We start from the raw sequence: 23,211 nt of genomic DNA on the forward strand, positions 1-23,211 counted from the left end.
CTGCCATGACAGGAGATACAGCCTACATCCTTACCCAAACAGAAAGAATCTAATCGCAGCACTGCTTCATCAGGGAGCCCCGCCAGTGACCTCACTGAATTAACAAGCATAGCTAGCAGCCCCTTCTGACCTCAAAGAATAGCCAAAAACCCAGCTCAATTAGAGAACTTTACAGCAAAATCTGTCGGCCTCTTATCATTACCAACTGGCCCATCCAGAATACCAGGCTAAATGAACCCTGAAGGTTTATCCACCCCCACCAAAGAAAAGCTGCAAAGGCTGCAAAGGGCATATGCTCAAACACAATGTATATATACACAAATATTATAAATTTTTATGAAACCACTAAAAGAAACTAATAGAATGAAAGCATAGTTAGAAGGCAGAACAGGTGCCTAGCATATACAAGGCCCTGAGATCAAACCCAAAGACAGAAAAAAAAAGAGTATAGGAAGAAATAAACTAACTAATAAAGCTCCAATAATGAGCCCTACAGAAATAGAGATCTGATAAATGACTGAAAAATAATTCAGAATAATCATCATAAAGATGTTCAAAGAACCATAAGAAAGTATAAACAGAAAATTAAAAGAAATTTGGAGGAAAAGACATGAATAACTCAAGAAGTCTAAGAAAGAAACAAATAGCTTTTAAAAATTTCATTCATACAGAAAAAGAATACTACAAACTGCCAGGCATGGTAGTGCACACCTGTAGCCCCAGTGGCTCAAGAGGCTGAGGCAGGAGGATCACAAGTTGGAGGCCAACTTCAGCAACGTAACAAGGCCCTAAGCAACTTAGTGAGACCATGTCTTAAAACAAAATATAAAAGAATACTATAAGTGAACTTAAAATTCCATTGAACACTTTAAGAGCAGAGTCCATCAGCAGAAAATAGAATCACTGAGTTCAGAGACATAACATTTGAAACTATCCAGAACAGCAAAAGGAAAACAATAATGAAAAAGAACAAAAAAAAAACTCATTATGGATCACTATTAAGAGAATTAACATGTGCATAATACAAATTTATAGAAGGAGAAAAGAATGAAAATGAGCTAAAATGCATATTTATTATTGAAAAATTCACAAATTCAATGAAAGATGCCAACATTCAGTCACATGAATTTCAGATATTTTCAACAAAATTCAACCTGAAATCAATTTACCAAGACATATCATACTCTAATTGTCAAAAAAAAAAAAAACAAAGAAAGGGAAATTATTCTGAAAAATAGCAAGTGATAAGAAACAAATTACATACAAGTGATTTCCAAGGTATTTATCAGTACATCTCTCACCAGAAATCTTGAAGATCAGGATAAAGTAGGATGACATATACAAAGTATTGAAGAAAAAGCCTGCCAAATGAGAACACTTTATTTGGCAAACATGCTCTCAGAAGTGAGAGGACAATACCACTTTATCAGATAAACAAAAGCTGAGTGGTTTTTATCACCAAAAGAACTGTCTTAAAGGAATTAGTAAAGGGAGTTCTTTAAAAATGACATGAAAAGTGCTACATAATAACTTCAAACATATGAAAGTACAAAACTCCAATTGTATAAGTATTATGATTTGGAATTAAGGTATCCCCAAAAAGCTCAAGTTAGACAATAAAAGAATTTTTCAGAGGTAAAATAAGTAGATTACAAAAGTCATAGCCTAATCAGTAGATTAATCCATTCTATGAATAATTTGAATGGATTACTGGATGGTTAATGCAGGCAGGCGGGTCATGAGTAGAGGAGGTGGGTCCCTGGAGAAATGCTCTTATAGACTATATGTTGTCCTTGGCTTCATCCCTCTCCCTTTTTCCCTCTGCTTCCCAGATGCCCGGAACTAAGAAGCTTTCTTCCACCATGAAGTTTGGCGTCACTCCAAGCTCAGAGCAATGGAGTCAGCCAACCATGCACTGAACCTATGAAACAATAAGGGAACTATAAAATTTCCTCCTCTAAGTTGTTCTTTTCATATATTTTGGACACGGTGATAAAAAGCTGACTAACACAATAAGAGATGGAAAAACATAGCCCATACTAATAGAAAACATAGCCCATACTAATAGAAAGAGGTAGCTATATTCATATCAAACAAAACAGACTAAGAGAAAACCTATAAAAGTAGACAAAACAAGTCATTATATAATGATAAAGGGCTTAATTATCTAAGAAGATGTAAAAATGTAAGTATATACATGTACCAAAAATCAGAGGTTTTAATTACACAGAACAAATGTCAGAGAAGTGAAACTGGAAATACAACATATTAAATCTATGGAATGCAGAAAAAACAGTTCCATGAGGAAAATAAATGTCTATCCTAAAAAAAAAAAGATAGATTTCAAATAATAATTTAATGTTACACTTCAAGAAACGAGAAAAAGAGGAACAAATTCAACCCAAAATTATAAACAGAAAAAAAAAGATCAGAGCAGAAATAAATGAAATAGAGACTAGGAAAAAAAATTTTAATTAAAAAAAACTAAGCATTGGTGTACTGAACAGATAAACAGAATACTCCAACTTTTTACTAGACTCAGAAAAAAAGAGACCATATGCAAATAAATAATAAATGAATGAGGAGATAGTTATTATAACTGATACCACAAAACATAGAATCAGAAAACACCATCAGCAGGAACTAAAAGCAATATTTCTCAAACTATTCCAAAAATTGAAGAGTGTTTTCTTTCAAACTCATTTATGAGACTAGCATTACCCGAATATCAAAGACGAACAAGTATAACATAGATACAAAAATCCTTCGAAATTCGATGCAAAAATTCAATCAAATTCAATAACATTAAAAAATTATTAAATATAATTAAATGAGATCCATTTACCCCTGGGATTCCACTGTTGATGGCTCAAAGTGGGTCAATAAATATAAGCGCAGTATAGGAATCCAGCTTGACCTGACTACAGCCATCTTGAATTGTCACCACTATGACTGTCTCTGAGTAACCATAGTTTCCCAGCCCACTATAAATAAATCAAACACAGTGATATGTGGAGCTTTACAAACAGAAACTAGTAAAGTCACTGTCGGCAATGTACCTGGTATCTTCAAAGTTACTTGAGATAAACCAGATACACACTCTGGTTTGAATGAAAGCCACTCTTACCTCACCTTATCTAAGTCTTATCCCTCTTACCCAGGTTGTAGGGAAATAGCACTCTTGCTGCTCCCCTTGACATACATATTCAGTAAGTCACTCAAAACTGCACTCTGATACTGGATCTGCCTTACTCTTTCTTCAGTATCACAAGATCTTCTGCCTAAGGTCACTAGTTCAATTACATTAGATTTTCCCAAAATACCTATTAATAAAATGAACAAAAAACTACATACATGGCCATCTCAACAGATATAGAAAAAGCATCTGACAAAATTCAACACCCTGTCATGAATATAACTATCAAAATATTATAGAAACATATAATACAATGAAAGCCATGTATGATAAGCCCACAGGTAACAACTCAATAGCAATAAATAAACCAATGAAAAAACACAGAAAGGGCCTGAACAAACACTTCTAAAAAGACTAAAATGCTGCACAAGTACATAAAAAAAAGTGCTGAAACTCATTAAACACTAGAAAAATACACAGTGAATCCATAATGAGATTTTACCACAGAGCTGATAAAATTGTTATAATTAAAAAAAATGAAAGATTGACAAGGAAGTAAAGAAAAGAGAACACCTGGTACATACACACTTTGTAGGAATAAAAATAAATAAACTCATTTTGGAAAAAGATATGGAGGTTCCTCAAAAATCTAATAATTGAAATATGATATGATCCAATAATCTTACTTCTGGTTATATCCAAAGGAAATAAAATCAAAGAAAGATCTGCATGTTCCTGCTCACTGAAGCAATTATATACAATTACCAAGATATGCAATGAACCAAAGTATCCATCAATGGATAAATAAAACTGTGTTTGCGTGTTTGTGTGTATATGTGTAAAAGAATATTATTCTATCTCAAAAACAAAGGAAAATGCTATTATTTGCAACAAGATGAATGAATCTAGAAGACATTATGCTAAGTTAAATAAGCCTGACACAGAAAGACAAGTATCATATGATTTTACTTATAAGTGGAATTTTAAAAAGTCAGACTTATAGACAATATGATTGTGAATGCACAAATCTGGGTAGTAAGGTTAAAGAAGAAAGGGAATTGTGGAGATGTTGTCAAAAGGTAAAAAATTTTTAATTACAAGAAATAATTTTTTGAGACCTATTGACTAGCATAGTGACTACAGCTAATAATAACATTCAGAATGCGTTGGAAGAGTACATTAAAATGTCTCACCACAGACATGTAGCATTTATCAGCATGTTAAAGACTAGATTTAATCATTACATATTACAAACATATATCAAAATGTTTAGGGGGCCAGGGCTGTGGTAAAGTAGTAGTGCACTTGCCTGGCATGTGGGAGACACTGGGTTTGATTCTCAGCACCACATATAAATAAAATACAGGTCTATAAACAACTTTAAAAAAAGTTTTAAAAATATCCTTTTCATTGTATCCTGTAAGGATATACATTCATGATGTCCCAATTTAAAAAAATTAAAACTTGCAGGGCAGAGTAGCATAAGCCTGTAATCCCAGCAGCTCAGGAGGATTCCAGACTTAGAGGATTCCAAATTTGAGGCCAGCCAAAGCAATTAACAAGGCCTTAAACAAGACCCTGTCGCAAAATAAAAAATAAAAAGAGTGGAGAAAGGGCTCAGTGGTAAGCAACCCTGGGTTCAATACCTGTATCAATTTAAAAACATAAATTAATGGATTAAAATAAATTTTAAAATTGTGTATTAGTAGAAAAATATTATCTTAAAAGTATAAAGCATATCCAAAAATTTGTATCAGAGAACAAAATTGAAGGTTTATGGCATAAGTTATATTATTAAACATAAGCTATAAATACACAATTTCAACAGAAATGACAGAAGTTAAACATGATAACATATGAATTTAAATGACAAATTATTACTCACCTCTGCTACAAATTTCCCATTTATTTTTCAAGAAAACTATTTTCTTACCTATATTTTGAAAGACTTCATTCATCAAAATTTCATTCACTGCTGAAGAGCTAACATTTCCAATATGAGACCAACTTTGATATATTGCTTGCAGCAGAAGTGTCTGTGCTCTTGTAGCTTGAATTGTGAGATTTGGAAGTTCAAATATACCTTCAGTCATAACAATTTGAGATCTTTTGGTCCTGCAAAAGAAAACAGAAAAATAACAATAGGTAGCATTAATAAACAACATGTTAAATGAATTAAATTGCAGCGGAAAAAGGGTATACATTCACAATATTTTTAAATGGAATTAAATCAAATAGATATGCAATTCTGATAATAATTTAAATTAGTTTATTTCAGAAATTCTCAGAATAATGAATGAAAATATAAACTAGAATAATATCCATAAACACAAAAGTTTTGCTGAAGAAATTATAGTTCTTAGATCAAGTTAATCATCAAAAAAAATGAAATAATACAAGTTAACACATACAAATTACTAGCAAATCTACATTTTAAAAAACTCTTATGTCTATTAACCCATAGAATTCTGTCATAATAACCATATGAGCATCTATCATATCATTTTTCAGATGCAAAAACTATCAGGATAAATTAAACTATCATAATGTTTTTTTATAGATTTTTTAAAAATAAATGACAGTGGAATGCATTACAATTCTTATTACATGTATACAGCACAATTTTTCATACCTCTGGTTGTATATAAAGTACATTGACACCAATTTGTGTCTTCTCCATACATGTTCTTTGGGTGATGATGTCTATCACATTCCACCATCCTTGCTAATCCCCTGGTCCTCCTTTTTCCTCCCACCCCTCTGCCCTATCTAGAATTTATCTATTCCTCCCATGTTCCCCCTCTCTACCCCACTAAATTCAAAAATGTTATTTTTCCATAATACTGGCAAATAGTGAGCTTGGTATAAAGTAAATACTTCATAAATATTTGTGATATGAAGCATAGGATATAGGGCTCTTGATCAGATCACATGGAATTAAATTTCAATTTTTCCATTTAGTATTATGATAAACTATCATATTTTCACATTTATTTATGATAGTTTAGGCTGACTCATATAAGCTATATACTAAGATGAAATTACAGTAGATTTAGGCACCTCACTCTCTCCCCTATCTCACAAACCTGTGTTTATCATCTTCCAAATCCATATCCACACAGAGATAGTATTTAACATCTCTCATATATCACTTTAAAAGCCTCACTCCCCAACTCTTATTCTAACCACTATGGACACGAATTCAGTGCAGACTCTGGCTGAAGTTGCCTAAGGTGATACATTTTGAGACAAGGTTAGAAACTACTTTGGATTCATGTTAACAGAACCTGGAATATGTAGGAATAAATGCTCTCCCTCCTCCTTCACCGCAAGCAAACAATTCTGAGGTACATTTTATAAGTTTCCTAGAAAGTTTCCAGAAAATAAAGACCAGAGAAGAAAAAATAATAACTTTTAAAAGCCTTAATGAACTGTGAAACATTAAGCAATTAGTAATTCAGTTAGTAACTGAACACTTAGAAAAAGTAGAAGAGCAGGAACAGAAAATTTATTTAAGGAAACAATGTCAAAAAAAATCTTTTAATCTAGAAAACTAAAAATTCAAAGATGGAAGAAGTTCAACAATTCGCAAATAGATGTAAAAACATACCAAAGCACATTATAATCAAATTGCTTTAAACACATGTTAAAGACAAAAACCCTAAAAACAGAAAAACACATCACACACAAAGAGATACGGATGTAGCTCAGTATAAAGCACATGATTTATTTATGTGGAAGAAACAAAGGAAAGGAGAGTGGGAAGGAGGAAGGGAAAAAAAAGAAAAGCAGACTTCATAGAAATTATGTACAAGAAAAGACAAAGGAGTAAAATTACTGAAATGATGAAAGGAAAAAGAAAAACTTTCAACCTAAAATTCAAACTTCAGAGGAAAGAGCTTTCAAAAGATGTAGGCAACATAAAGTCTTCTTATTATCAAAAACTGACAACAAGTCCTCATCAGCATACCTGCCCTGCAAATAAATAAATAAATAAAGTAAATTCTTCAGGCTAAACAAGTGTGATACCAGAAGGAAATCTCTGTGAAGTTACACAAAGAAATGTGATGTATGATAAGTATGATAAATAAGTATGGGGACAAGTGCATGGAGTACTGCATATATGGCATACCTTAAGGGCATCTGAGTGGCAGGCCACTCCCCTTGTGCTAGACAAGTGAGCCTAAGCACAGCCCTGAGCATGAGGCCATGTGTTGCAGTCCCTATGCTTGCTCCCTGGCCCACTCCTGGATTGGTTGCTTCAAGGACAGTAGCAGAAACTGCATTGGTGGCTGCCTGTATTCTGCTTAGCTACTGTCTGAGAGTTAGTGAGAGAGAGAGAGAGAGAGAGAGAGAGAGAGAGAGAGAGAGAGAGTGTGTGTGTGTGTGTGTGTGTGTGTGTGTGTGTGTGTGTAGTATCTGCACAATAAAAACAGACCTGCTTCTGGTTAGTCTCTGGAGTTTTTGAATAGCGACTGTGCAGCCACACTCTCCTCTACCCTATTCCATGGACCTCCTCGCTAGACTATAGACAGCCCATGCAGATATGCAAATGAAGTTTTTAAAATATTTTTTAATTGTAGATGGACACAATACCTCTACTTTAGACATCTACTTTTATGTGGTACTAAGGATCAAATCTAGTGCCTTATATGTGCGAGACAAGCACTCTGCCACTGAGCCACAACCCCAGCCTGCAAATTAATATTTTAACGAAAAAATAAAATAATCTTTCTCAGTATCTTCTGAAGAAATGGAAGAACTCATTGTTAAAAGCAAAAAAAAAAAAAAGAGTAACATGTTAAGCTTATACCTTCTTTAAAAGCAGAACTATGGCACGAATAGATCAAAGAACAAGAGAAAGGAAATTAAGTACACTGCAATGAGGTTCTTATATGATGTTTGATGTGGTATATTATTGGAAGAAGACTTTGATAAGATATAAATTTTAAACCCTAAAACAATTAAGCCATAAAACAAAAGGCGAATGAATAAAGACAATAGTAGAGATAAATGGAATCATAAGAATGGAATAGTAGAAATGAAATGGAATCAATCAAAATAAATTAAAAATAAGAAACAAAAGATGAGACCATCAGAAAACAAACAGCAAGATAGACATAAATCCAAAAATATACATTATATTAAATGTCAAGACATTTAAGAGATTATCAGAATGCATTAAAAAAAAGCAAAGTCCCAACTCTATCCCACCAATAAGAAACCTACTTTAAATATAAGAAAGTAGAATCTAAAAAAGGGGTACAATGATGGAAAGGGGAATAGAGGGATGGAGGAAAAACTATACCATGTACATCAAATTAAAAATATTTACATAGTAATATCAGACAAAGCACATAAAAGAGCATTACTAGGGATAAATAGGGATTGTTTGTAATGATAAAAGGGTCAATTAGTTTTACAGGATTAAAGACCTACCAAATATATCAATTTTAATATAACTGGGAAGAGAAACAAATTTAAAAATTGAAGATTTCAACACTATACTCACAGCAACAGATACAATAGAAAGTTAGTAAAGACTTTTTAAAAAACAAAAACACCATCAATCAATTTGACCTAACTGAGGTTTTTAGAACTCCCCCTCCCAATAAAGGAGATTAACCAATACATATTATATTCTAGGCCAAAAAACAAGTCTCAATAAAATTAGAAGGCTTAAAATCATACAGAGTGGATTTAAACTAAAAACATTAAAGTATCTATAAAAATTCCCCAATATTTTGAAATTAAACAAAGAAAACACGACTCAGAATAGAATCACAAACATGGTAGATAAAATTCAGAAATTTACACAAAATGAAATTTTTGAAAAATTATAAAATGATTTCAGAAAAGGATACTGAAGTATGTGGCAGAAGAGGACAATCTAAAATACACATAATCTGTGTTGCTGGAGTAAAGTGCAAAACAAATAGAATAGAAATAATATACAGAAATGTCTAACAAACAATATTTTGACTAAAATACAGACTTATATCAAAGTGTACAATATGTCATAAAAATGTGAATTCCAGATAATCACTATTCCAGTAAACTTACTGAATGAACTACAAAAAAGATAAAGAAAAATTCAATGAACGTTCAAATAAAGTATGCAGAGAAATCAGGACATCTCTATAATTTCCCTTACTCATCCAGTATAGTATACTACAGTCAATTTATGTGCATAATTTACCTATACTAGAATATAAGGGGATTTCAAGCAGTATCTTATAGAGTTGGGATACTAGGAGAAGAGGGCCAGGTCGGTTGGTTACCTTTATCACTACTAAGCATGCTTTAATTTCAGTTATTTTTTTAAGTCTATAGACTCCTTATTTATCTACTTCTACAGTAGCCATGGTGCAATATCCTTCAAAGTCAAACTTAGTTTTTACTTCACACTTTCTAGGTTCATAAATAAATGACATGTAACGTTCTCAATGTTATTTTAACTATTAGTCTTAGATTAAGCCTAGCTGTTGTATACCATAATGTTGAATTGATTCTATAGAAAATGTATGAAACCAGCAAATATTTATTAATATTCTAGTTACTTAGAAAATATTTTAGTCATTTTAAAATATGAAAGAAATAAAAATCAAAACAGCTGTCCTCAGGGAGCACACATTCCAGTAGAGAGGGAAGACAAAAATCAATACACAATCATTAAATAAAGGTATGAAAAGGTTATAAGAAAGAATACTAACAAAAATAAAAAGTAGAGAATAACAAATAGAATGAGACTGCTACAGGGTAAGCAATTTCACATGCAGTAGGTAGATGTTATTATAAGGATGGACCTTACTCAACTGAAACTAAAGCAGTCATGAAGGAGGTAAGAAATAGCTAAATGATTATCTATGTTTCAAGCAGATAGAAGAGATTGTGCAAAGGCCATGAGGTAGAAGTGAACTTGGCAAGTTTGCAGGACACTAGCACGGCTACAAAAGTTCAATAATTAACTAATTAATTTGGCTGCTTTCCTATGGCCTCTATCCAAAGAAGCACATAAATAGGCCTTATATAGCCATTAAACTGAGAGTCCATCTAAGCCTCACTACATAGGATTCAAATTCTCAAATTTATATTTTGAATTCTCTTATCTCCAAATCTACTCAAAGATTTTCATTTAAGGTAATAGAATATGATATGAAATTTTTAAAAGTCTAACTTCTATTTCTGACTTACCTTTTTAATGTTTTTATTAAAAAAAAGTAATATAACTTTTCTAAATTTCACTTGTCAGTTTGAAACATAAACATAGAAACACTTACTCAACCTATTACAGATGACTAAGCAAAAAATCCAACATAGTTAACATGTAAAACTGAATTGATACAAACAGCCTTTGCTAAGATCTGAGGAGACAGACACCATCTTTACACTAAAAAAATACAGTTACTGTTAGACAAGTAAACCAAGAATTACAATTCAACATAATTAATGCTAAAACAAAGTTATATAGAGGTCTTTGTGAACTATTCGGAAAGATATACTATTTGAAATAAAGAAGGATTGTGTGGAGGGAACTGCAAGTTTTACACTTCAGCTGAATCCTGAAGAATGAATATTCATCATTTCAGCAAAAACTCGTAATAAATCTTTTATATATAGAGAGAGCTATCTATCTATCTATCTATCTATCTATTTATTTATTTATTTTTAATTTATTTGGTGCTGAGGATGGAGCCCAGGGCCTCCCACATGCTAGGTGAGTGTTCCACAGCTAAGCCACAGCTCCAGTCCCTGCCCCCGTGATAAATTCTTTAGAAAAAAATAAAAGACAATGGCCAAAGGAATTAAACAGGAAACAGTAGAGATGAAAACAAAGTGACTGATAAAATATTAAACATGTATGTCTTTTTAACATCTCAGAATTTAATCTATCTTCTGGAGATCTATGAGATTTAAAAAAATCTTCAAGTGAAACTCCACATTATGGAATTCAAATTAGAATAACTTATATTGCATGTATGTATAATATGTCAAAATACACTCTACTGTTATGTATATCTAAAAACAACAAAAAAAAATATTGCTACTATACCTGGCACGGTTGCACATGCCTATAATCCCATCTACTCCGGAAATTTGCAAGTTTGAGGACAGTATGGGCCATTTAATGAAACCCAATCTTAAAATGAAAAAAATAAATTGGGGAGGATGGGGACAAGGGAACTGGGGATGTAGCTTAGTGGTAGAGTACTTGGCTAGCATACACAAGGCCCTGGGGTTTAATTCCCAGCACTTAAAAATAATACTGCTATTCACATTTATAGTTTTTTATGTATTTTAGTTCTCTTGGGTATATACTTACCAATATAATTGCTAGATCATATGGTAACACAGTGTTTAATTATTTATTTGTTTTTAGTACTGGGGATTAAACCCAAAGGTGCTTAAATACTGAATGACATCTCCAGTTTATTTTTTATATTTGAGACCTCTGGATCAAGTTGCTTATGGCCTGGTTAAGTTGACGAGGCTGGGTCTGAACTCTCAATTGCCCTGTCCCAGCCTCCCAAGCTGCTGGAATTACACGTGTGTACCACAATGCTTGGCAACATTTAATTTTTTGATAAAATGCCATATTGTTTTACACCACAATTGCACTGTTGTTTATAACCTTATTTTTATTCATCCTTGCCAACATTTGTTATTTTCTGTGTTTTGGTAATGGCCATTCTTCTGGGTGGGAAATGGTATTTTGTGCTTTTAAGTTTCATTACACTAATAACTAATGATGCTAAATTGCTTTTTGTTTGTTCTGTTGGCTATCTGTCTATCCTTTTTTGGAAAAATGTCTATTCAAGTCCTATGTTCATTTTTTTAAAATTGAGCTTTTTATGTGAATTTTTATTGTTGAGTTATGAAAATTATTTACATATCCTGAAAGCCAGAATTTTTTCAGTTGTGATTTGCAAATATATTTTCACATCACATATGTTGCCTTTTTACTTTCTTGATAATGTCCCATAATAAGAAACATTTTAAATTCTGAGGAAAACTAATTTTATGATTTTTCTTTTATTGCTTTTGTTGTGGGTGTCATATTTAAGAAATATTCTATTCTAAAATAATGAGAATTTATACCTTTTTTAATTTCTCCAAACTACATATTTTTAACTCTTTGATCCATTTTTAGAATTTATTTTTTATTTGTTGTTTTTATATTTACATGACAGTAGAGTGTTTTTGACACATCACACATGGAATATAACTTATTCTAATTAGGATCCCATTGTTTTGGTTGTCTTTGATCTGTTGTTAATTTTCATATATGATTTGAGGTCTTGGTCCAATTTTATTCTTTTGTATATGTTGTTTTTATAAAACAATTTGTTGAAAAGACTATTTTTTCCTCACAGACTGGTCTTGACACACTTACAAAATGTCATTTGACCGACCCTATTATATGCTGGCATCCATATATCATAGAGAATATTTGGCCTTTGATTTTGAGGGACTGGGTGATTTCACACAGCATGATAATCTCCATGTATTTACCAGCAACAGTCATAACATCATTCTTTTTATGGCTGAGTAATATTCCATTGTGTTTACATATCACATTTTCTTTACCTATTCATCTGTTGAAGGGTACCTAGATTGGTTCCATAGCTTAGCTACTGTGAATAGAGCTTACAGCAATATTCTTTTTTTTTTTTAAACAGAGAGAGAGAGCGGAGAGAGAGGGAGAGAGAGAGAGAGAGAGAGAGAGAGAGAGAGAGAGAGAGAGAATTTTTTTAATATTTATTTTTTAGTTCTCGGCGGATACAACATCTTTGTTGGTATGTAGTGCTGAGGATCGAACCCAGGCTGCACGCATGCGAGGCAAGCGCGCTATCGCTTGAGCCACATCCCCAGCCCCTATAGCAATATTCTTAATGGCCAAAAACTTAAAACAAACCAAGCAAATACCAACTGATGAAGAGATAAACAAAACATTGTGTCCACACAATGGAATATTACTGGGACACAAACGGGAATCAAATACTTATTGATACATGCTACAACATGAAGAAAATTTTCAAGGTTCATTCATATTATAGCATATATGCTAAAATAAGCCAAAGAGAAAATGCCATACAGTCTATTTTAGAGAAGGACCCATGTGCTACTGACAAGAAAACATATTCTCTCATTGAAGGATGAAATATTCCATATATGTCAGTTAAGTCTAAGTTATTGATTGTATTACTGAGTTCTACAGTTTCTTTGTTCAGCTTTTGTTTGGAAGGTCTATCTAGTGATGAAAGAGGTGTGTTAAGGTCACCCAAAAGTATTGTGTTGTGGTCTATTTGACTCTTGAACTTGAGAAGAGTTTGTTTAATGAATGTTTGGGAAATATAATTATATAGTCTTGTTGGTGTATGGTTCCCTTGAACAGTATGTAGTGTCCTTCTTTATCCCCTTTGATTAACTTTGGCTTGACATCTACTTTATTTGGTATGAGAATGGAAATAATGATGATCATTATTATCAAAGTACATGTATAAAGACATGAATTGGTGTGAATATACTTTGTATACAACCAGAGATATGAAAAATTGTGCTCTATATGTGTAATAAGAATTGTAATGGATTTTACTGTCATATATAAATAAAAAACTGAAAAAAGAAAAAAAAGTCATATATTATGACTCTATTGTATAAAATGTCCAGAAACACAGACACAGGGTTTCTTTTTTAGAAGTTTTGAAATTATTCCAGAATTAGAAAGGGGGAATAACTGAGCAACACCCTGAATACGCTAAAAAAAAAAAAAAAAAAAACACTGAAATGTACCCTTTAAAATGGTCAAAATGATGACTATTACCTAATGTAAATGTTTACTCAATTAAAACCAAAAGGCTCCATGTGGTATTCAGAGCTCTCTGTGCCTATGAACATTATTAGTACAAGATACCACTGCCTTCTCTCACTTAAAACAGCAACAACAATTTAAAAAATAAAAATTAAATGGAAATGCCTGTGTCTTTTTAATTGTCATGTCAGAAAACTTAAATATTTAATTGCAAATTGAGGCAGCCACTACCTTGTCCATACAACTTTCAAATATTTAATTACAACATATGACTCCAAGTAAACGTAGCCTTTGGAGCTCAGATCACATTTCACCATAAAACCCAAAGCATAAAAATGAGAGGACCAGAGAAAAATATGCACTATATACAAGATTCTTCACGTCAAAATAGTACAGATCACAAAGAGATAGCAACAACTTGGACCTAATTCACATATTTGAATTTAATATCATTATTGTGTTCTTTTGCTTTTCTGACATTTGGGATATTTTCTAAATCTTGTTTTTAACTTTCTTATTATCCTTTTTCTAAGACTTTAAAAATGGACATTGATTCTATTACATTCTCAAATTTGTATTCAAATACCTGACCAAAAATGTAAACAAACACACACTTTATTGTTATTGATACTATTTAAAAACAACCAACATTTGGAACACCTGCTAAGATATAAAATGTATGACTAACCTAAGAACTCTATTTCCAGATACTCAGTCATTTAGGAGGTTCAATGGTATACCAAGAGCCATGTTCTTTTAACTATAGCAATAATTAAGACAAAATTATAGATGGGATTATTTTTACAAGTAGGTCTTTACTTTTTCATAATAAATTTGACTACTGTATATGGAACCATAACCTTTTCAAGCCATCATATGTCACATAAAATGATTCCCAAGTGAATAACACAGGTCTGAATAAAAACTTAACCATATGCACATTCAAAAGAATTATTTTAAAATTTAATAATGCCTAAGGGTAACATAGAATTCTCTCATTCAGAATTAACATAAAAGAAAATAACAGTTTATACATAAGTATAAATCTCATAATAAACAAGGTAATTATGTCATACATGCACAATTACCTTGTTTTCATGGTTCCATTTTTCAACTATAAATAACCACAAATAAAAGCATATTTATTATACTTCTGTTAAATACCCTGGTAAGACTTAAGATAAAATAAATGAATTTTAAGTGATTTGGCAATAAATGGTAACTTGCACAATGTATCTGTTAGTATAACAATATCAATTAAAAGTACTTTTTGTCTTTTAGTTTTGAAAGTTTGAAAATATATCCAGTTGATTAACAAGTATGGAAAATAACAAACACCTATATATCTATTACCCAAATCATTGCACAACATCATTTTGGCTCCAGAAATTTATAAAAAGATAACTTCTATAACTTTGTTAATTTATTTGGGGGAATCCTTAAAATGTCAATGAAAACTCAATAAATTGTGTGATTTTCTTTATAATTCATGCCACTATACATTTATTAAACTTCATTTAAAATAAAACCTCACAATAAAAATTCGTATTAAAACTAAGAAATTCTGGATTCAATTGTTTTGATATTACTAAAGCTCTCTTTTAACAGTTAATATATTCAACAAATAACTATTTCTCATACCCAGAAGTCTTACTCTGAACATGTGTTCACTTAACAGAATAAGTTTTAAAGCTATCAATTGAGATATTACTCTCTAAGGGAAAATAAATTTTAGTGTAACTAGTGAGATAAACAACTCATTAAAACTCGACTTGGACAAACTCCAGGATAAATTGAAGGAAATAGAAACAAGTAGGTCTTGATTGTATAGTAGCAAACACTGAAAATGAATATGCCCTAAGAAAGAAATACTTTAATAGATTCTTATTATACTACTTGCTGACAAACTGTAATACAGAGCTGATGAAATTTCTAGACCAATCTGTCATTCCTATAAAGAAAATTCTTCCTTCCAGACTTTAAATAGAAAAAATGTAAGTAAGGTTCTTACTACTGGATGCAATCCATTCAGGTTCACAGGAACACCATAAAATTTTGACCATAAGTACACTTGAGGAACAGACATCCATTCTCTTAAAATCAAAACACCACATAGCAATTGAAAGAATACTCTCAGTAACAGCTAGATCTGAAGAGTTATGTAGAATCTCCAAATGCAAAGCTTTAACATACAGATTGGTCCCCCCCAAAAAATGTATTTGTATTATTACTCATATCCTGAATGGTAAAATAATATTAGTTCACTGTTTCCAAAATAAAATGCACATACAACTTATGAGTACATTTCAAAATCCAAAGACTTGTATATTTCTTTGCATAATGACTACTTATATAACATATCATAATCAATGGAAAAAGTTTTAAAAGTGTAGAAAAATTAACTGGCAAGTAAAATGAAAAGTTAAAGATATTCTTTATTCCCACTTTACTCCCCACAGATAACCACTTTTTATGAATTAAGTGTAAACACAGAGACCTTAATTTCATGCATTTGAATGTAACACTTATAAATTTAATGGGAATATGTATATGTACACAATCTGCTTTTATGACTAAGCTACATATTTCAGAAATCACCAAGATCTTTCCACATGAAAACAAATAGCTCTGCTGTGGTTTTATTTTAAATGCATATGTGATATTACTACTGTTCGGCAGTATAATCACATAAGTTTGATATTAGCTATTATATTTTTATTACAATGATTTTAGCACTTCAAATTACTGTTTTATACAGATTTTTATACAAATCACATCCTGTTGAGAATATAAAAATATTTCACTGTTTTTCAAATTTCTGAAATAAATATATGAATTCAAATGTTAGATACCAGATGAGAAGAGAAAATTGGAAGTAAAGATTGCCCACTACTAAAGGAAAATATTAAAAAGTCTTGTTATTCTAATACATAAAATACACAGTCTTATTATGTACTAAGCAAACAAAAATGAATTCTTACAAAACCATTACGAGATACTATTTCACATCCACTGAAATAGATAATAAAAAGAGAATAACAAGAGTTGACAAGCCTGGAAAAACAGGAAGCTTTATCCATTGTTGCAAAGAATATAAAATGGAGACATTAGCCAAAACTTATTCAAAGTTTCTTAAAACATAAAACACTTAAAAATGTGAATTTACTATATTACTCAATATTCCACAGTTGGTGTCCACCGAAGAAAATGAAAATGGAAGTCGACACAAAACCACCACAGTTTTATTATTTTATATCTTATAACATTATCTTAACAATTATTTATGGTAATAGTTATAAAGCTAAAAACAACCTAAATATCCATCATCTGGTGAATGGGGGAAAAAATGTGCTCTATCCATACAACAAAATCCTATTTAACAATAAAAAGGAATAAAGTATAATATACATTACAACATGGAGGAACCCTGAAACAAAAGACCACATATCATATATTCCAGTTATAAAAAATACCTAGGATAAGTGTATAACATAGCAAGTAAGTCTGGAGTTTCCTTAAGCTTGAATGGGAACAAACACTAAAAGTGTAAAAAAAAAAAAAAAAGAACCTAACTGGGTGATGGGATTTTGGGTGATGAATCCCATTTTGGTAAATTAACTAAAATTCATTCAACTGTATTCTTAAAGCAGGTCAATATTGCCTCAACAAAGTTGTTTTTTGAAAAATGAAATAATTATAAATGTACTAGAACTATGTATTAGTTTCTAAGATTTTTAACACTCTCAAACATAATGATTCCAAAGGAAGAATACTCAATTTAAATCCACATTTATTAAGCAAGTACTTAGCATTAGACTCTTCCACATGGTAATACTACTGAACAGCAAATGTATATTCATGGAGAACTTAACATGTATTATGTAACAAAAGATATCATTCTTCATTAAAATATGTGCTGTACCAAAAACAAATGCACGATACTGAGCTGCACATCTCCCCAACTCCACCTGACCACTGTTACCATGAACTTTTTACTAAATAAGTTCCAGGGTAAATTTCATTTAAAGAGGGGCTGGGGGTATAGCTCAGTGGTATAGTACTTGCCAAGCACATGTGAGGCACTGGGTTTGATCCTGAGAACTGTTTACTGTTAGGGATGCAAATCAAGTCAAGATGGTGCCTGGCAGTTTGCCAGGAGGAGTGGTTTGTGAAGCAATGCCAGCGAGCCATTAAGATGATGAGGATTCTTTAGTGGCTGACTGCTGTATCTAGATGATGTTAATTGAGTCAAGCTATGTGTAATTAGTTAGGTATATATATACCTCTGCTGTCCGGTAGAGAAGTAGCTCCTGCAACCTTGGGTGCCCGCTACTTTGAGTTCTTGCTCAGTTCCCGCTGAGTTCACTTGCAATAAAGTAGTTCCCGCTTCAACCTTCAAGTTTCTTGTCACTTCCTGGTTATTTGCCCAGCGGGACTGCGGCAATTTACAACTAAAAATATATATTTTTAATTTTTTCATTTAAAGAAAGGATCCTTGTGCAGGATATGGTGGCACATGCCTGCAATCCCAGCCACTTGGGCAGTGAGTCAGGAGGATTACAAGTTCAAAACCAACCTAAGCAAAAGCAATGTGCTAAGCAACTCAGTGAGACCCTGTCTCTAAATAAAATATAATAGGGCTGGGATGTGACTAAGTGGTTTAGTGCCCCCGAGTTCAATCCCCCATTGTGGAAAAAAATAAAAAAGAGAGAAAGACAGCAAGAAAGAAAAGATCCTTAAAAAAAGAAACAAAAATTCCACTACATAAAGTTCATTATACCCCCAACAATGAAAAGTTTCCTATTAGAAATTCTATGTCTTAGGAACAACAGTGGGGCACAACAGCATTCTAGAAGGTCTAAACTCAACAAAGTACTGATGCTAAATAAAAACAAAATGGCTACAATGTAAACAAAAAAGGTATACATGTAACATGTACCTATACATTAGAAACTTATGAGTTCCTTCTAAAATCTCCAATTTCTAATACTGTGCAAAGTATCTGTAATCCCTTCTTAAACATATTTGTATTCCTTCTCCATGGATGAGACACAAGGTTCAATTATCCTAAACAAATCTACTTATTTAGTCAAGCCAAGAAAAACAGAACATGCTTTAAGAATTGGAAACTCATATTACCAGTTGCCAACTCATACCATTGAAGAAAGCAAACAAGACTGCAAGTTTGAAGTCCACTTTTTGTTAGGTAAAATTTATAAACAGTACAATATAAAAACCTGTATCATATAAATGGTTGCATTTTGACAAATACTCAGACCTACGTTATAAATCACACACCACTGAGATACAGAAATTGTCATCTATTCAGGAAGTTCCCTTGTATACTTACCAAATAATCCTCCTTCCTCTATCAGAAGAAAATGTATCACATTTTTTCACCATAGATTAATTTTGACTCTTGTAGAAATTCACACAAATAGAATCATAAACCACTGTTTGTTTCTTTTGTGGCCAGTGTTTTTCACTCAAGATACACAATTGGTGTATGCCAGCAGTTCTTTTTTTTTTTAAATCAATGAGTTGTATTTCATTATATAAACATACTATGATTTCTTTTATCTCAAAGGTTACTTCCACTTTGGAACTATTGGGACTATTCCGAGTAAAGTTGTTATGATCATTTTCACTGTGATTTTAACTTGCACTTCCCTTATGACTCAGGTACTTTTTCACGAGTTTAGTATATCTTCCTTTTATTAACTGTTGGTTGAGATCTTTAGTTCTTTTATAATTGGAGTTTTTTTTCTAATTAAACTATTAGAGTTCTTCACATAGTATACATACAAAAATTCTGTCAGATACATTCACATAAATAGAATCATAGACCAATGTTTATATTTCTTTTGTGTCAAGTGTTTTTCACTTTCACTCAAGATACACAATTGTTGTATGCCAGCAGTTCATTTTTTTATCAATGAGTTATATTTCATTGCACAAACATATTATGATTTATTTCATAGTATGTAAATATTTTCAGAGTCTGTTGCTAATTTTCTTCACATGTCTCCCAGAAGTTTCAAAAGGTATGCATTGGTTATAGCTACTATATTAATTCATACGATTAAAAACATTCTTTCTTTTTTTGACATTTGGTCAAATAAAATTGTTCTCAATCTATTAATTCCATAAATATTGTAATGTATGTTTACTTTCAAAAGTTGGGGGGGAAATGTGAATATCAGTTAGCATGCAGACAATGGCTAATTTTTCTGACTAGGTCACAAATCCATAAAAATCAGTGAGACATACTGCTCAAAGTAGCTAATATTTATTGACTTATTTGATCCTCAAAATAATGCTAAAATAGGAAATAGAAATTCTGCCCTTTTACAAATGAGAAAACTAAGGCAAAGAGAGATACCTTCCTTAGTTTGCAAGGCTAGTAAATGGAGGGGATATGATTTTAATCTAGTTTTGAGGTCCATGATCTCAAACCATTATACTACATAAATCAGATACTACCTACCATTCACATAAAACCATCCACAAAAAAAAATTAGTAAACTTCGGGACCTTACATAAGTAGTAAAATTTTACATAATATATTCTGTAACCTTTTTTCTTCTCACTATACATCATGAAATATATTTCTATAACAATATAGGCTTTGGAAAGCCAATATGATTAAGACAATGGTATGTGCATTTTCTTCCTTGTTCCTCCAAAAATTTATACATAAGTTCTCCATAAGCAGTGGTTAATTCATACACCAGCAGCCAGGTGTATGACTTGGTTTTGGAAAACTCTATGTCCTTCCCTTACTAAAATATTTTGCTTCTCACTGTTTTTTCCAGATAGATTAAAATCTTTAAAATATTCTGTGATACTCTCCATAGTATATACCTGCTTAGATGTCTAGATGCACCAAAAACTCCTACCTACCTCCTCATTTTTCAGTTTCTCACCTTTTAGCCAGTCTTTCACTATATTTTTCCACTTGTCAATAGCCTAAATAATTATTACACATACCTTGGTTATTCACCCATTGGATATGTCTGACTAGGTCATATTCCCTTAATATATATGTATGTGTATATGTACATACACACACACACACACACACACACACATATACCTTCATAGACAATTTTTTTGTTTATTGCTGTATTTTTTATAGAAGGAATTATACACTCTGATTATTTAATAGCCTTTACCACTTCCAAAATATTAGTTTTGACATATCTGGCACCAAAAACAAACCAAACATATTTTATACAATAAAACACTCATTAGTCAGTTGAAACTTAAAAAATATTAAGTATTAACAGATTCTTATACAAAAGCAGCAATATGTTTTAAGTCATAAATAATAACAAAGAACAGAGTCAAAATTATTATCAAGACTCTGCTATTTAATTCAAAATTGCATCAACGAAATAAAATAAAATGCCTAGGAATACAACTAACTAAAGTGAAAGACCACTACAATAAAAATTACAGAACACTAAAGAACAAAATTTAAGAAGACACAAGAAGATGGAAAGCCTTCTCATATTCATGATTAGCAGAACTAATATTGATAAAATAATCATGCTATCAAAAACATACACAGATCCAATGCAGTCACCATCAAAATACCACTGACATTCTTCAAAGAACTAGAAAAAAAAGGCATATAACACACTATGGAAGCATAGATTTAAATCAGCCAAACAATACTGAGCAAAGAGCAATGAAACAGGTATCACTCTACCCAATTTCAAAGTATGTTGAAGAGCCATAATAACAAAAACAACATATCACTAGCATAAATACTGACACATACACTGATGAAATAGAAGGCAGAGAAGTAAAACCATGCAGCTGCAGCCATCTAATTCTTGAAAAAGTTACAGAAAACAGACAATGGAGAAAAGACAGTCTTTATAACAAGTGATGGTGGAAGAACTGGATATCCATATGTATAAGACACTTACATAGTTATATTCCTATCTCTTCCCTGTATAATATCAACTCAAAATTGATCAAAGATATAAAAGTAAAACCTGAAACTTTCAAGCTGAAAAAAAAACCCACTGGAGAAACACTTCAAGATACAAGATACAAGCAACAGTTTCCTGAATGTGACTCCAATAACTGAGAAATAATAGCAAGAATCAAAAAATGAGATTGCACAGCAAAGGAAACAATTAACAGAGTTCAGAAACAGTCAACAGAATGGGAGAAAATCTGTGCTACTCATTTGACCGTGAATTAATATCAGAATATTAAAAAAAAATTAACACAAAACAACCCAATGAATAAATGGGAAAACAAATTGAATACACTTCTCAAAGGAGAACTTCAAAAGGCCAATAATTATCTGAAAAGATATAAAACATCTTTAGCCATCTGAGAACACAATGAGATTCCATCAATGTCTATCATCAAGAATACAAAAGATGACAATAAGATATGGGGGGGAAGGAATATGGACACACTGTTGGTAAGAATGTTAATTAGAATAGTCACTATGGAAATCAGTATAAAGGTACCACAAATGACTAAAAGTTGAACTAACTATACCATACCCAAAAGAATACAACAGAGATAATTGCATCTCCATGGTTATCATGGCACAATTCACGACAACCAAGACACAGGATCAGAGTAGGTGAACACCAATGGATGAATAGAAGAAAATGTGGTATGCACAAAAAAAAAAATATACTAACAGACATACAATGGTGTATTATCCAATCACAAAGAAGAAGGAAATCCTATCATCGGCAGTAAAACACATGGAACTGTATATCATCATTTTAAACAAAAGAAGCCAAATGCAGAAAAGTATCTCATGAGTTTTCTCTCATTTTTGGAATCTAGAAAAATAAAATTAAAAAGACAACATGAAAGTAGAAGGGAGACTAATAGAAAGAATCAAGGAAAGGGTATAGAACGGGAGTAAGGGAGAGTTATGAGGGGTGCATATGACCAAAGTGTGTTGTATGCATATATAAATATACCAGAATGAAACCTATTATTCTGCATAATTAATATGCACTAAAAATAAACTAAATTTTTAAATAAGTTGGTAATAGTTACCAACTTACTACTAATGGCTCTATCACTAATTAAAAGCTAAATGGGAACTGGGGTTGTAGCTTACTGGTAAACTGGCTTGCTTAGCATGTATGAAGCACTGCGTTCGATTATCAGCACCACAAAATAAAACAAAAGTGCATGATATTTTTTAAAAATATTTTTAAAAAACCTATCTGGAACAAGTGACTTTCTCTAGATCAATCATATCAATTTTTCT

The 23,211-nt window shown here is 31.8% G+C and overlaps 1 protein-coding gene across 11 annotated transcripts in view; it reads right to left on the reverse strand.

Moving 5' to 3' along the window:
• Positions 1-23,211, reverse strand: part of Vps13b (vacuolar protein sorting 13 homolog B) — a 677,770-nt gene that overhangs the window by 546,012 nt on the left and 108,547 nt on the right. For all 11 annotated transcript variants that reach the window (XR_013423897.1, XR_005737781.2, XM_078016874.1 and 8 more), the window contains one exon: positions 5,070-5,251. Coding sequence is in view for 9 of the 11 variants with exons in the window: in XM_078016874.1 (XP_077873000.1) it covers positions 5,070-5,251 (182 nt within the window). In the remaining 2 variants the exon portion in view is untranslated. The remainder of the gene's footprint in view (positions 1-5,069; positions 5,252-23,211) is intronic.

Source organism: Ictidomys tridecemlineatus, chromosome 7 (genome assembly GCF_052094955.1).
Source record: "Ictidomys tridecemlineatus isolate mIctTri1 chromosome 7, mIctTri1.hap1, whole genome shotgun sequence".
Taxonomy (NCBI): Eukaryota; Metazoa; Chordata; class Mammalia; order Rodentia; family Sciuridae; genus Ictidomys; species Ictidomys tridecemlineatus.